Consider the following 16045-nt stretch of genomic DNA (forward strand, 5'->3'; position numbering starts at 1 on the left):
CCTGGCAATCTGTTTCTCCAATTCTGACTCTTTGTCTACCCTGACCTGCAATCCACCATTTACATCTGAAATTATGTCTTTTCAGGTCCCTCCTTCCAAAGACATTTTTTAACCTACTTTTCTGATCAAGGTTTTGATCCCCCTCCATATTTCATTTGAACCGCTGTCAAATTTCAAATTATTACACCTCTTTTGAGGATGTTCCTGTTAAAAGCATTTCATAATTGCAAGTAATTATTGTTTGATTTAAAGAACAAAGGAAAGTACAGCTCAGGAACAGGTCCTTCGACCCTCGAAGCCTGTGCCGACCATGCTGCCCGTCTAAACAAAAACAGTTCCTGGGTCCGTCTCTCTTCCCATCCAATTCATGTATTTGTCAAGATGCCCCTTAAATGTCACTATTATCCCCGCTTCCAGCATCACCTCCGGCAGCGAGTTCCAGGCACCCACTACCTTTGTGTTTTTAAAAAAAAAAATTAAAAATTTCTCTAAACCTTGCCCCTCGCACCTTAAACCTATGCCCCCTAGTAATTGACCCCTCTACCCTGGGAAAAAGCCTCTGACTATCCACTCTGTCTATGCCCCTCGTTATTTTGTAGACTTCTATCAAGTCGCCCCTCAACCTCCGTCGTTCCAGTGAGAACAACCGAGTTTATTCAACCGCTCCTCATAGCTAATGCCCTCAATACCAGGCAACATCCTGATAAATCTCTTCTGCACCCTCTCTAAAGCCTCCACGTCCTTCTGGTAGTGTGACGACCAGAATTGAACACTATACTCCCAAGTGTGGCCTAACTAAGGTTCCATACAGCTGCAACATGACTTGCCAATGCTTATACTCAATGCCCTGGCCAATGAAGGCAAGCATGCCGTATGTCTTCTTGACTACCTTCTCCCTCTGTGTTGCCCCTTTCAGTGACCTGTGGACCTGTCCACCTAGATCTCTCTGACTTTCAATACTCTTGAGGGTTCCATCGTTCACTGTATATTCTCTACCTGTATTAGACATTCCAAAATGCATAACCTCACATTTGTCCGGATTAAACTCCATCTGCCATCCCTCCGCCCAAGTCTCCAAACGATCTAAATCCTGCTGTATCCTCTGACAGTGCTCATCGCTATCCGCAATTCCACCAACCTTTGTGTCGTCTATAAACTTACTAATTAGACCAGTTACAGTTTCCTCCCAATCATTTATAAGGTCCCAGCACTGATCCCTGCAGAACACCACTAGTCCGAGCCCTCCAATCAGAAAAGCACCCTTCCATTGCTCATCTCTGCCTTCCATGACCTAGCCAGTTCTGTATCCATCTTGCCAGCTCACCCTTGATCCCATGTGACTTTACCTTTTGTACCAGCCTGCCATGAGAGACCTTGTCAAAGGCCTTACTGAAGTCCATATAGACAACATCCACTGCCCTACCTGCATCAATCATCTTTGTGACCTCTTCGAAAACCTCAGCAAGTTAGTGAGACACGACCTCCCCTTCACAAACCGTGCTGCCTCTTGCTAGTACGCCCATTTGCTTCCAAATGGGAGTAGATCCTGTCTCAAAGAATTCTCTCCAGGAATTTCCCTACCACTGACTTAAGGCTCACGGCCTGTAGTTCCCTGGATTATCCTTGCTACCCTTGTTAAACAAAGGAACAACATTGGCTATTCTCCAGTCCTCTGGGTCATCACCTGAAGACAGTGAGGATCCAAAGATTTCTGTCAAGGCCTCAGCAATTTCCTCTCTAGCCTCCTTCAGTATTCTGGGGTACATCCCATCAGGCCCTGGGGACTTATCTAGCTTAATATTTTTCAAGACGCCCAATACCTCGTCTTTTTGGATCTCAATGTGACGCAGGCTATCTACACACCTTCTCCAGACTCAACATCCACCAATTCCTTCTCTTTGGTGAATACTGATGCAAAGTATTTATTTAGCACCTCGCCCATTTCCTCTGGCTCCACACATAGATTTCCCTGCCTGTCCTTCAGTGGGCCAACCCTTTCCCTGGCTACTCTTTTTATGTACTTGTAAAAAGCCTTGGGACTTTCCTTAACCCTATTTGCCAATGACTTTTCGGACCCCTTTTAGCCCTCCTAACTCCTGCTTAAGTTCCTTCCTACTTTCCTTGTATTCCACACAGGCTTTGTCTGTTCCCAGCCTTCTAGCCCTGACAATGGGTCCACTCCTCTCTTTCTCTCTCTTTCCCCCCCCGCCACCCTTTTATTTCCTTTGCCATTGCTGGCACCCTGCCCGTTTTTGAGCTTGACTGGTCTAAACCTGGGTCAATAACTGTGTTGAAGTCCCCTCCCATGACCAATTTATGTGAGTCCGGGTCTGGTATCTTTCCCGGCATCCTCTTTATGAACTCTACATTGTCCCAATTTGGCGCATACACATTTATTAGTACCATCTGCACCCCCACCAATTTCCCACCGACCATATTGTACCGGCCTCCCACATCCAAAACTGTTCTACCCGCTTGTTGATCAGGATCGCGACCCCTCTGGTCTTCAAGTCTAGTCTCGAGTGAAAGACCTGACTGACCCAACCTTTCCTCAATCTAATCTGGTCAGCTCATCTAAGGTGCATCTACTGCAGTATTACCATGTCCGCCTTCAGTCCTCTCAAATGCGCGAACACGCATGCCCTCTTGACCGGCCCATTGAGCCCTCGTACATTCCAGATAATCAGCCTAGTTGGGCTCATTGCACCCCCTCCTTCGCCGATCAGCCATCCCCTTTCTTGAGCCAGTCTCCAGCCCGCCCCGAGGCAGCCTCCGCCTCCGACTTCCTCTCTGTCCCGCAGCCACAGTCCCTCCTTTGCCAGCAGAACATTCCCCCCCCCCCCCCCTTATAACAACAGCACAATGTAAATCGACCCCTTTGATAAGTCTAACATCTGCTCACCCCCCACTATGCTTCCGTGAGCTAACCCGCCCAGCTAGCTTGGTGGCACCCACCCCTGGCGCCAGAAAGTCCCCCACCTATTGTTCCTCCCTCCCCCCGCTCATTCACATATTCAAATGACAAACAGTCCCAACACAAATTGCCCAACAGAAAAAAAAACGCTAGACAAAGAAAAGATCAAACAAGAGATCCAACAGTGCAAATGTAATCTTTAACTCACTCAGCTCTGCAACTGACCCCAAATCAATACAGAAGGCAATACAAGTAGCATCCACAAAACAAAAAATGAGAAATATTTTTAACATGAACGTTGCAGCAAAGTTCAAAAGTTCTCAGTCCACCACCAGTTCTTTCCTTTTCGCGGCTTACTCACGCATGCTCTGTGAGCCCTGTCCACCTCCAAGGGTCGGGCAAATGTCCCATCCCCCAGCAGCTTTTCAAACATGTCTGCTATGTATGCCCCAGCGTCCGCTCTTTCGGACCCATCCGGGAGCCCAACGGTTCTCAAGTTCTGCCAGTGGGACCTGTTCTCTAGGTCCTCCACCTTCTCCAGGAGCTTCTTCTGCTGATCTCTCAGCATCCCCACCTCCAACTCCATTGACCACTGGGTCGACGAGCCAGAGGTCTGGTCCTCCGCCATGCTTCCACAGCTTCAGCCCACGCCTTCTCCGTTCGTCTGTTTCTGTCTTTGCGAGCACTTGCAGACTTCATCTCCATGCACCAATGTGGGAATTCAGTACACAATTGCCTCTGTCATCAATTTTTCAATTCAGGTCCGGTAAAAAAATTGGGGGAAAGGTCCAAAAGTCCGACCCGAGCGGGAACCACCAAATATGCGACTTACTCCTTCACAGCCGCCACCGGAAGTTGTTCTTTGCTGAATTCTAAACTGCACCCGATCCTCAGACCTATTATTTTTCTTGGTCAATCTGTATGCTTCTTCCTTGTATTGGATACTATTTCCAGTTTCCTTTGTAAGCCATGGATTGGCCCGCTTAACCCCTTTGCTTTTCTGCCAGACAGGAATGAACACTTGCTGTAGTTCCTCCATGCGTTCCTTGCATGTTTGCCATTGTCTATCCACTGTCATCCCTTTAAGTAACTCTCCCCAATCTATCAAGACCAACTCATTCCTCCTAGTTCCCTTCATTAAGATTCAGCACCTAGTCTCCGAATCAGCTACATCACTCTTCACCTTGATTTAAAAATTCTATCCTGTTATGGTTGCTCATCCCCCAAGGGGTCTCGCACTGCAAGATTGGCAATGATTCCCTTCTCATTACACAGTACCCAGTCTAACATGGCCTGCTCTCTAGTTGGCTTCTCCAAATATTGGTCATATACTCCAGGAATTCCTCCTACGGCATTGTGGCTAATTTGATTTGCCCAATCTATGTGAAGATTAAAATCACCCATGATCACTGATATTACTTTATTACAAGCATCTCTAATTTCTTGTTTAATGCCATTCCCAACCTCACCAGTACAGTTTGGGGGTCTATATATGACACCCACTGATGTTTTTTGTCCTTTGGTGTTTTCAACTTAATTGGCATTGTGTTTCTTTCTGCAGCTGGTAGTATACTGGACCTTGAATGAAGGTGTTTCCAAGCAGTTTGAATCTTTTCGAGATGGCTTTGAGTCAGTTTTTCCACTCCATCACTTGCAGTATTTTTACCCTGAGGAGGTTAGTTTCTGATGGACTTATTTGACGTAAGTCAGAGGCCACCTCACTGGGAACAATTTTAAAAACGGATGCAATTTTCCATCATGAATACATAGCAGTTCCCCTTGAGGTTGGTTTCCTCGAATAGTAAATTTCAGTTTGATGTCATGACATTCTGAAGGAGCAGTAATGGTTAATAAATAATTGTTTTGGATTGTGCCAACAAAACTTACTGTGCTTCAAGAATGCCCCTCCTGTTCAAATAAAGTCAAAATAAGTTGGCGGTCACCGTTTCCTTGTTCTCTCTAATACTATATAGTAAATTCCTTTAATAAATATTGAGTGATGTGAATCTTTTGCTTGGAAATAGTGGTTGGTAGTATTTGCCAATTTTACTATCCTGTAATTTCCTGATCCATAAGGCAAACAAATCCGTTTGTTCTGATACAAGTGGGCCTGCTATTGCACACAAAAGAGCAGAACTAATGCATGAACTGTGTACCAAATTAAATTGTGGAAGTAAAATTAAACATTAGGATAAATAGTCACTCTTGTGGCTGCATTCACAGCGACCCATTCTCAGATTTTTATTTTGATGCCATGCAAAACAGCTTGTTCTCGATCTCCATAATCCTGGAAAATTAGGTGATGTTTGACTGCTCACCTTAAGTATACCTTGGTCATTCTGATCACCGAATTAAACCAATAATCAAAGATGTCTTTACAGCATTCAAATTTCCTATTGCAACTCTTGCATCTTGGTACATAAACCAAAAATGCTGGAAAACTCAGCAGGTCTGGTAACAGTTGTGGAGAAAGAGACAGTTAAGGTTTTGAATCCGTATGACTCTGTGAAGTAAGTGGAGGAAAATAGCAGAGCAAGTGTCAGTGCTCTCTGTGTAGTGCCGGCCCATGTTCTGCTGTTAGCACATTCCCCCATCTGGTCTTTAGGCCACTATTCGCACCTTCCTTGGTCTTTTATACCCATTACCACTCCCGTTGTCTTGTGCCCATGGTATCTTTGTCACATCTCTTCTATTTTGCTCCATCCCCTCTTCATCAGTATAAAATCCATCATGTTTCTCCCTCTCTTCAACTCTGAAGCAGAATTAACTCTGTTTCACTCTCCGCAGATGCTGCCAGACCTGCTAGACTTTCCAGCATTTTCAGTTTCATTTTAAAATTCCAGCATCTGCAGTATTTTGGTTTTATTTGGGCATCTTGATCCTCCATTCTAGCTTTCTCTACTGGTTCTCCAGTAGAGCGCAAGTCATTACTGTGATAGTGACTATCTGCTCATTTTTCCTCATCAAAATTTGCCAAATTCACAAATTGATGTCGCAGCATAGCAAGGTACCTGCTAACATTGCAACAAGAGATGGAAATTATATCTCTCTTCAAGCATTCAGGAAACATTCACTAGATATGTTCCTAAAAAAGAGGCTTGCATCCTATCTGTCAAAGATTTGATTGGTACATTACTCAATCTCCTAATTACCACATGTGAAGTTGTACTGGCGCAGATCGCATTGATGCAAACATTTACTGAGACTTGTCTCCACAAGGTACCAAAGCCTTTTCCAAGTTGTATTTGTAACTCCATGTTGCTGCACTTTGCATTAGTTGGTGCAAGGCTTTTTCATAAGGTAGTAAGCCCACCTGAAAGGGACTGGCTCAGAGGTCCTCAAGTTCTATGTGGGGCATTAGTTGTTAGCGCTCTTAGCTATTAGTGAAAAATTATGCATTCAAAGGTTGAGTCGACCAGTTTGAGAATATAAACAAGACTGACAATTCAATGCAGAGCTTGTGGGCTTGTTTGTTTTGGCATCCCCTTTCCTTCAAGACAACTTGCTGAAACTGATCTGCATTTGATCGTCTAACTTTTAAGTTCCTGGCCTATCCCGTACTCAGTTAAAACTTGTCTGTCGATGAATATTAAACACCCCCACCCCACACAAACTCATTTGTGTTAATTCTGATCAAGGGAGGCAGCACGGTGACGCAGCGGTTAGCACTACTGCCTCACGGCGCCGAGTCCCACGTTCGATCCCGGCTCTGGGTTACTGTCCGTGTTTTCGTGGGTCACACCCCCACAACCCAAAGTAGTGCAGGCTAGGTGGATTGGCCACACTAAATTGCCCCTTTATTGGAAAAAATGAATTGGGTACTCTAAATTTAAAAAAGAAATTCTGATTAAGGGAGGTGGATGGACATGGTTCACAATAGGCTCATCCTTGCCACAGTGTGTGAATATTTATTGGCCATCTGAGACTCACTAAATCTTCCATATTGCAACTTGAAATTCAGGAAATTGTGACCCAATTTTAAACAAAAGCTTGTGGGAAATCACACTGTTTTAACACTGGCATAAACTCAGTCCCAAAAGCACTTCTGTGGAGGACAAAAAGTTCTGAAACATGATTATTGCAAACTGGAGGTAAGCCATGATAATTGGGTATTGAAAGCACAGGAGGAGTTCAGTCAAATTTACTTGCTGCCTCTACTTGCCATTCTGACTGGTATGATCAGAACTGGCTGTTGAAAAGTCAGTAAACTTAAGTCTCTCAAGTTATATTTATGATTGTTGCCATAAGACAGTAGAGGTTTTCAGCGTTGCAGGAGGTTATCAACTCGTGTGTTGGCTGCTAAAGCAACCCTAAACTAATCCCACCATCCCGTTAATTGTCCATGTCACGCTATTACCTATTTCATATATTTATACAAGTGACTTGTGCCGCTACCCCTGCCTGGTACAAAGCGCTTCACATTAAACATGTATAAAATAAATTTGGGTGAAAACTTTTCACTGACGATTATAAATTGACCCATCATTACTGTTTCAGCTCTAGAAGCTGTGGTCTTTCTGTACATTCACTCTCATCAAAAATGTTTATAATTTTGAAAACCTATAGTAAATCTTTTGGTCTCCAGTTGAAATGGTCCAAGTATCTTGTACTATATTCCTATGTCTCCTTGTAGTTGACTCCTGCCCTGGTAAATCTGTGGTGTGTACTCTGACTTTAATATATAATTGGCCACCCCTGCAAAGATGCAGCAGGACTTGCCTATCCAGTGAGTTACCTAGTCATACTGAATCGTTATGACCTTCCTAAACAGAAATCTACAGTTTAATGAAACACTTAAAAATTGACCTTAACTTGAAGTTCATGTTTATTTGCACTGTGTGACATTCTCCTTACTTGACCTGTAGTTGGATCAGCTACTCTGTGGTTCCAAGTCAGAGGCATGGGATGTGAAGACTTTAATGGAATGTTGCAGGCCAGATCACGGATATAATCATGACAGGTACAAGTGTTTCACCTGGGATTATGTCCCTTGGGATATTTTATTGCATTCAAAGTGCTACATAAATAACATTTATTGCAACTTCAGGAGATCCTGTCCCTATTATCTGCCACAATTTTGGAAGAACTACAGAAAGCTCAGAGAAACAACAAAAAGCCATTAAAGCCATTTCTCTGGGGTTTCTGTCAAAGTTACAGTGATAATCCGAGATCACCTCCTTAAATTTATATCCTTATATTTAATTGGCAACATGGATGTGTAAAGCATTGTTGGGACTGAAATGTTATCCCTGTCCTATTGTGAGCAAGTTGGACTAGTTACATCGCAGGAACAACCCATTCATCCCAACCCGTCTGTACTGGTGTTTATGCTCCACATAAACCCCATCCTCTCGGTTTTATCTAACCACGTTAACATAACCTATCCCTTTCTCCCTTTAGCTTTCCCTTGAATTCACCAATACTATTGGTTTTGATTAATCCCGGTAATCGTGAATTCCATTGGGTGAAGAAGTTTCTCCTGCCTTCCCTATTAGACTTTATAGCTATCTTATATTTATGGCTCCTAATTCTGTTCTCACCTGCAAGTGAAAGCAATGTCTCTACTTTTACTCTTATAAAACCCCTTGATAATCTCAAAGATTTCTCAGATCATCCCTAGACCTTTGTTCTGAGAAAAGAGTATTGCCCTATGCAATATTTGCTGATGTGTATGAACTCTCAGGTCTGGTATCAATCCACTGATTTTTTTTTTTTACTGCTTGCAATGGATCTCTATCCTCTTTAATGTTATTCTACCTCATTGAGACAGCTATTTTCTAATGTGTTTGTGACCTCCTTATTCCAAAATATATTGCCTTGCATTTATCTGTATTGAAGACAGAACTTGCTTAGTTATAGAAGACAAGAGTAGCGGTGGAAGGCTGTTTTCGCAATGGAGATCTGTGGTGTTCCGCAGGGATCATTGCGGGTGGTCTGATTAAGTTTGCGGATGACACAAAGATTGGCGGAGTTGCTGATAGTGCCTAGGATTGTCAGAGGATACAACAGGATATAGATAGATTGGAGACTTGAGCGCAGAAATTGCAGATGGTGTTTAATCCGGACATAGGCGAGGTGATGCATTTGGAAGATCAAATCTAGGCATGAGTTATACTATTCCTATTCCTACTGTTCCTAAGGGTTCCTATGGCAGTACCCTTAGGAACATTAACATACAGAGGGATCTGGGTGTGCAGGTCCACAGTTCCCTAAAAGTGGCAACACAGGTGACCAAGGTGATTAAGAAGACATATGGCATACTTGCCTTCATCAGGGAAACCATGTTGCAGCTGTATAAAACCTTGGTTAGGCTGCATTTGGAGTATTGCGTGCAGTTCTGGTCACCATATTATCAGAAGGATGTGGAAGCTTTGGAGAGAGTGCAAAGAAGGTTCACCAGGATGTTGTCTGGTCTCTAGAGTGTTGACTATGAGGAGAGGTTGAGTAAACTAAACTAGGATTGTTTTCACTGGAAAGATGGAGGTTGAGGGGAGACCAGATAGAGGTCTACAAAATTGAGGCATGGACAGGGTGGATAGTCGGAGGCTTTTTCCAACGGTGGAAGTGTCAATTACAAGGGGGCACAAGTTCAGGTAAGATTGAGAAAGTTTAGGGTGATGTGCAGGGTAAGTTTTTCCAGAGTGGTGGGTGCCTGGAGGGTGCTGCCAGAGGATGTTTTACAGGTGCAACAGGTGATTAAGAAGGCAAATGGAATTTTGTCCTTCATTGCTAGAGGGATGGAGTTTAAGACTAGGGAGGTTATGCTGCAATTGTATAAGGTGTTAGTGAGGCCACACCTGGAGTATTGTGTTCAGTTTTGGTCTCCTTGAGAAAGGACGTACTGGCACTGGAGGGTGTGCAGAGGAGATTCACGAGGTTAATCCCAGAGCTGAAGGGGTTGGATTATGAGGAGAGTTTGAGTAGATTGGGACTGTACTCGTTGGAATTTAGAAGGATGAGGGGGGGATCTTATCGAAACATTTAAAATTATGAAGGGAATAGATAGGATAGATGCGGGCAGGTTGTTTCCACTGGCGGGTGAAAGCAGAACTAGGGGGCATAGCCTCAAAATAAGGGGAAGTAGATTTAGGACTGAGTTTAGGAGGAACTTCTTCACCCAAAGGGTTGTGAATCTGTGGAATTCCTTGCCCAGTGAAGCAGTTGAGGCTCCTTCATTAAATGTTTTTAAGGTAACGATAGATAGTTTTTTGAAGAAAAAAGAGATTAAGGGTTATGGTGTTCGGGCCGGAAAGTGGAGCTGAGTCCACAAAAGATCAGCCGTGATCTCATTGAATGGCGAGCAGGCTCGAGGGACCAGATGGCCTACTCCTGCTCCTAGTTCTTATGTTCTTATGTGGTGGAAGCAGGCACATAAGTAACATTTAAAGGGTATCAGGATGGGTAAATGAATAGGGAGGAAATAGAGGATACAGACTGAGTAAGGGCAGAAGGTTTTGTTTTTAGTTAGGGCACAGAAAGACCTTTCCTGTGCTGTACTTTTTTTCTTTGAAATTCATCTGCCAATTACATGCACATTCTGCAACTTTATTAATGTCTTCCTACATTTTGTCATGGGCCTTCATTTCACACACCAATTTTGTGTCATACACAAATTTTGAAATTGAACTTTTAAATACAGTTTGAATAGCTTATGTGAATGGTGAACAACATCGATCCAAGTACCAATCCTCCTGAAATGCCACTTCTCGACATTTGTCGATACAAGTAACTTTAACCTTTAATCGCTGCTTTTTTAGCTAACTTATCCAGTCTGCCACCTATACCCTGATTCCACGTTATCTAACTTTAGGGCAGTTGGCTTTTTGGTAATCCAAATATATTGTGTCTACTGTATTATCCTTATCTGCCCTTTCTGTCACGACTTCAAAGAATTCAACCTTCCCTTTTGAAATTTGTGCTGATTATATTTTCAGTATGAACAGGGTACATTGGTAGCTTTTAGAATGTTTCTGTAATTTTTCATGTTTAATAAGTTGGCGTAACTGGTTTATTCTTCCTAGTAATATGTGGTGTATCCTTTGCAGCAGTGGAAGCAGAAGTAACTATTGAGAAGAGAAAGCTTGATCAATCTGGATGTTGGATCAGAATAAATGTCTTTATGCTTGCACTGAAAGACGTACATTCTGACTTGTGGAGATTATTATTTCTGAAGAAACTAAAGCTTTAATTTAATCTCTTTTTTTGCTCCACAGTCGTGCGGTGAAATTTCTGTTTGAAATACTCAGTAGTTTTGATGGTGAGCAACAAAGACTATTTCTTCAGTTTGTTACTGGAAGTCCCCGACTACCTGTTGGAGGTAAGCCTACCTCTGTCATATTGGGCTTTTTCTTTTGAAGAAACACTTTTATCTGAAAAATGTTCAGCTGTGATGATTGTAAACTTGGGCATTTCAAATCTTTGCACATTAACATACTGGATTCTTCCCAGTTGGATGAATCGAGTATTTTTTTTTAATTCATGAAGCCAGCATTTATTGCCCATCCCTAATTGCCTTCAACTAAGTGGCTTGCTGGGCAATTTTGGAGTCGAGCACTTTGCTGTGGCTCTGGAGTCATATGTAGGCCAGACCAGATAAGGATGGTAGATTTCCTTCCCCAATAGGACATTTGTGAATAAGATGAGCTTTTACAGCAATTGACGATGGTTTCATGGTCATCGTTAGATTTTTAATTCCAGATTTTTTTCATGGCCATCATTAGTCTTTTAATTCCAGATTTTTTTTTAAATTGAATTCCATCTGCTGTGATGGGATTGAAACCTGGGGCCCCAGATCATTACTTTGGGTCTCTATTATTGGTCCAGTGACAATAGCACTATGCCATAGCCTCCCTGTTAAGAATTTTCATGTATTGATCACAGCCTATCTCTTGAAGTGGATTTAGCAATTGTCTGGTACAGCACATAAAACCTCAACCTAATACTTCACTGTTATCTTCTTGCGTAACAATAGTTACTAAATTTTAATTGGCTGTAATGAGCTTTGAAATGTCCGGTGGCCGTGAGAAGCACTGTACAAGTGAAAGGCCATCTCTCTGTCTTTTGATGATTCTTACGCCATTTTAGCTTTCAAAGCATGATACCTTAGCAATCTGGCACTCCCTCAGTACTGTAGTGAAGTGTCAGCCTAGATTGTGTTCAGATCTCTAGATTTGAGCTTGAACTCTCGATCTTCTGACTCTGAAAATGGGCTACCATCACTGAACCAGGGCTGATGCCTCGATCATTAATTTCCCAATGTAGGTATGGCTTTGTGTGCTCACCCTATTGTCTCAATGTATAAAACTCAACCTCTTTCTTCCCACTGCTGCTCTCGTTATGACTGGTGTATCTTCGAGTTTTCTCTGCAATGTCTTCTGACTTAATCTTTCTGCTGGGGGATGGGAAAGAGAACTGACTAAACTATACATAGTGCAAAACATTTACAAATAATGGCCTAAGTGTAATCTTTGCTGGATGCACTTGTGTACAAAGAATCAGGAAGTCCACATCCACACTTTTTTTAGAGCACAGCTTAAATATAGCTTTTACTGTTGGAATGATTTGCAAATTTGGTTCACATTCATACTGCAATGAAACTAATGCAAGTTTTTATTTTCTGCAGGGTTTCGGAGTTTAAACCCTCCACTTACCATTGTCCGCAAGACCTTTGAGTCCACGGAAAACCCTGATGATTTCTTACCCTCTGTAATGACCTGTGTTAATTATCTCAAGTTGCCAGATTACTCCAGTATCGACATAATGCGTGAAAAACTTTTAATAGCTGCTAGAGAAGGGCAGCAGTCGTTCCATCTCTCCTGATCACAGCGTCTGAATCCTCAAGCTGCCTGTTACAACAAATGACAAAATCATGATTTATTTTCTAAGTGTATCACTGCATCAAGGCAATGTGTACAGCGTACTTGTTGTAGAAATGGCTTGGTATGCTGCAAATCTTCAACAAAAAGACTTGGATGGTATATTTATTAAAATAGCCCCTACGGACTGAGAAATTGAAAAAAAAGACCCCAAAGTTAATGCAAGATTTAAAACAAAAATAAATTCTTAAAGAAGTTCTCGTTAATTTAACAATTATTTGGGTGCAGTTTTTAAATTGCTTTTTGCTGTGTGGTATTCAAAATCAAAAGAAAGGGATGTTTTTCTTCCAGGATGACGGAACAATAAAATGTCACTGTGCAGTTTGATATTGGTGTGTATATCCATCTGGAGCCTATATTTCTCGTGTTTTTTTTTTGTTTCCAAAGATTAATATGTACAAACAAACAGAAATGACAGACTTATACCTTGCATAAAATAATTTAAGCTCTGGTTAGTGTCATTTGCATTTTTCTCTTGTCTATCTTCACCCTCCTCCATCTAGTTTGTCCATTTATGTTTAACTCATCTGCACTTGTGTGATGTAACATAGGGTTCTGTTTTTTTGTGATGTTTCTTAATCCCATGATTCAACAAAAGGTTAAGCCAAGGGCTTGAAGATTTTAAGCATTTCTTAACCTCCATTGGCCCAACAATTGTATCATAGTCTAAAATTTATTCCTGTTTCCAATATTTGCCAGTAGTTTTGTTGCAAAATAATAGGACTGTTGGCAGAAGCCTTTAATCTCTCACTAGATTTGTTTACAGAATGATTTCAGGCAACAATTAATACTGAGAAATCCCTTTTCCTTTTTTTTTCCTTTTTTAAATTCTGTAGCTTAAACCAATATCGGGCTGGTTAGTCTGTTATTCAAGGGACAGGTAGCATTTCCAGTTGGTGTAAAACTTTGAGAAAAGTTCCACTTGCTGTTATAGTGGGACAGTTGCTTTATCTTGTTTAATTTACCTTGTTGTAGTTCACTTAATTGTTTTTGCACTGCTAGCTTTGAACAAAAGTAATAGTTGAGCTCTCTTGGTTTGATAAGGATAGTGCACCTGTAAACACTGCTCTGTCCAACTGTTCATGTGCTGATTTCTGAAATCTGCAATAACTACTTCATCAGGTTAATGTTTTTACCTGAACATAAATAAATAAAATGTTTGACTCACTTTTTGTATAATTATTTTGTATTCAGCAACCAAACTTTTCTGATTCAGGGATAGTGCCAAAGTGTCTTTTTAACTGAAGTTGTGTTGGAGTTTGAGTAAATAAAGGTGGAAATATTCAATGTGGCTGTAATGCTTGGAGCACTGTTGCATTCAGTGGCCCTCTTGATAGTAAAAGAAATCACATGTATTTAAAAAAACTAATCCTTCAATGGTGTGGAAAAATTGATATTTGAGGGGTCGAGCTGTGATGACGTAATCTAACCTGGCAGAGGAGTCTAGCTGTGAGGATGTAATGTAACCTGGCAGAGGGGTCAAATTGGATAAATAACCAAACATTAGAGTACTATAGTTTAATAATTGCTTCACTCTTGTTGGCTGTAATGCCTAGCCAGTTTATCTTGATTCTTAGAAATTATGGCTTGACTTGTTTCAAAAGTTTACAGACGTTTTAAGGGAATCATACGTGGGGAAGGAGAATATAGAGTAATTTTAAGATCTGCGACCCCCACCCTCCAGAAGCAAAAAGTGGATTTAAATATTCCTATTCTCTGAGCAAATATTTCACTTGTGCCGATCTAGCTATAATGTCAGCGAGACCTTCAATATCTGGTCTCCCATGCAGGAAATCCCTGATCTAATGGCTCTCAGTCTGTAGCCTGTTAACTGATAGTGGAATAAAAAAAACTCTGGATTAAAACAGTTGCTGATTCCCATTTAGTTAAATGGCAGTGGTCTTATTGGAATACCAGAGGAAATAGTTCTCCTGGGTACCACATGTAGATTTGTACAAATTGCTCTGGGGGCGGGGGGGGGGGGGGGGGGGGGGGGGGGGGGCAGAAAGAGGAGGTAAGACCGATTATTTTTTTTTAAATCGAAACTTTTGAGTACATTGAAATGATAGCCCATCACACTTTGTCATTAACCTTCAGCATTTAGACTTAATTATATATAGTTGTATTAAACTCTAAATTTAAAATGGGCTTAAACTTGTACTTTTTAACCAAGGAACCCTTTTAGTACACTTGTTGCAGTTTTCATCCATTTTGTAAAAATCACTGTTTTGTGCTTGCAAAAGTATTGAAACATGCTGTTGACTTCAGCCACTTATATAATTTGTTGCTTCATCCCTATAATTTGCCTGTTTTGCCTGCCTATTTGGTTCATTACGTGTTACTTTATGAAACATTAAAAAAAAATTAAACTAGTACGTTGTAAACCTGAGCACATTATTGATTCACATACGAAAGGGAGTGAGGTTTTGCAGTTGAAAGCAAAGACTGACTGAGTGCCAGTTCCACCATGTGGACTACGAGAATAGTCCTCCCTCCATTCTTTTAGTGTCAAGTTTACTGAATGGCCTGCCAAATGTTGAGCTGCTTGCAGAAAAATAATTTTCACTGTACCTCGGTGCACGTGACAATAAACAAATCCAATCCAATCAATTGAAAGTAGGGCTTCCTAGCCATCCAATTACACTATTTTGTGTTTTTTTTTTTAAAAAGAGTTCACATTGAATGATTTAGATTGAAAAATGAACTGGTGAGAAATGCAAGTTACTTATAGATGTCTTTCATCTGCAGTTTAAAAAAAAAACTGGTCTGAGTATAATGTCTCTTCCAAATTAATTAAATTATAATTAGATCATGGATGTGCCCAAGATTAGACTATAGGAACAGCGAAAGGCCATTCAGTCACTGGAGTGCTCTTATGGTTCTTTTCACACCACCATTATTCTTTGTTTATCTACCTCGGACTTCTTTCTGTCCTTCATGAATTAGGAATTGATACAATTTCCCTTTGAGAGCTTTGCAGGAATAATTGAAAATTAGGGGAGAATCTACAAACTGTTTTCTTCATCCACAGTGGGTAATCTCAAAAATAGTGTTGTTTGTTCAGTTGACACAAATCTATGTCAATGAATGGAAGAAAGAGGGGCAATCCATCCTTGTAATGTAAGATAATGTATATACGCACGTAATATTATGACTTTTTCGTCTCAGGATTAAAGTTTTTCGCTTTTTTGCTCAATGGAAATAGTTTAAAAAGTTGTTAATTCCTATGTTGTTCTGGGTTTACTATGTCAGGATG

General features: G+C 41.3%; 1 protein-coding gene across 1 annotated transcript in view; it reads left to right on the forward strand.

The window, feature by feature from the left end:
- trip12 (thyroid hormone receptor interactor 12) overlaps positions 1-13957 on the forward strand; it is a 196322-nt gene extending 182365 nt beyond the window's left edge. The window contains 4 exon segments of the mRNA XM_038817547.1: positions 4476-4589; positions 7780-7874; positions 11128-11231; positions 12537-13957. Of these exon segments, the coding sequence (XP_038673475.1) occupies positions 4476-4589; positions 7780-7874; positions 11128-11231; positions 12537-12733 (510 nt within the window). The 3' untranslated portion in view covers positions 12734-13957.
- The last annotated feature ends 2088 nt before the right edge of the window (positions 13958-16045 follow it).

The sequence above is a fragment of the Scyliorhinus canicula genome, chromosome 13, assembly GCF_902713615.1.
Source record: "Scyliorhinus canicula chromosome 13, sScyCan1.1, whole genome shotgun sequence".
In the NCBI taxonomy this organism is placed as follows: domain Eukaryota; kingdom Metazoa; phylum Chordata; class Chondrichthyes; order Carcharhiniformes; family Scyliorhinidae; genus Scyliorhinus; species Scyliorhinus canicula.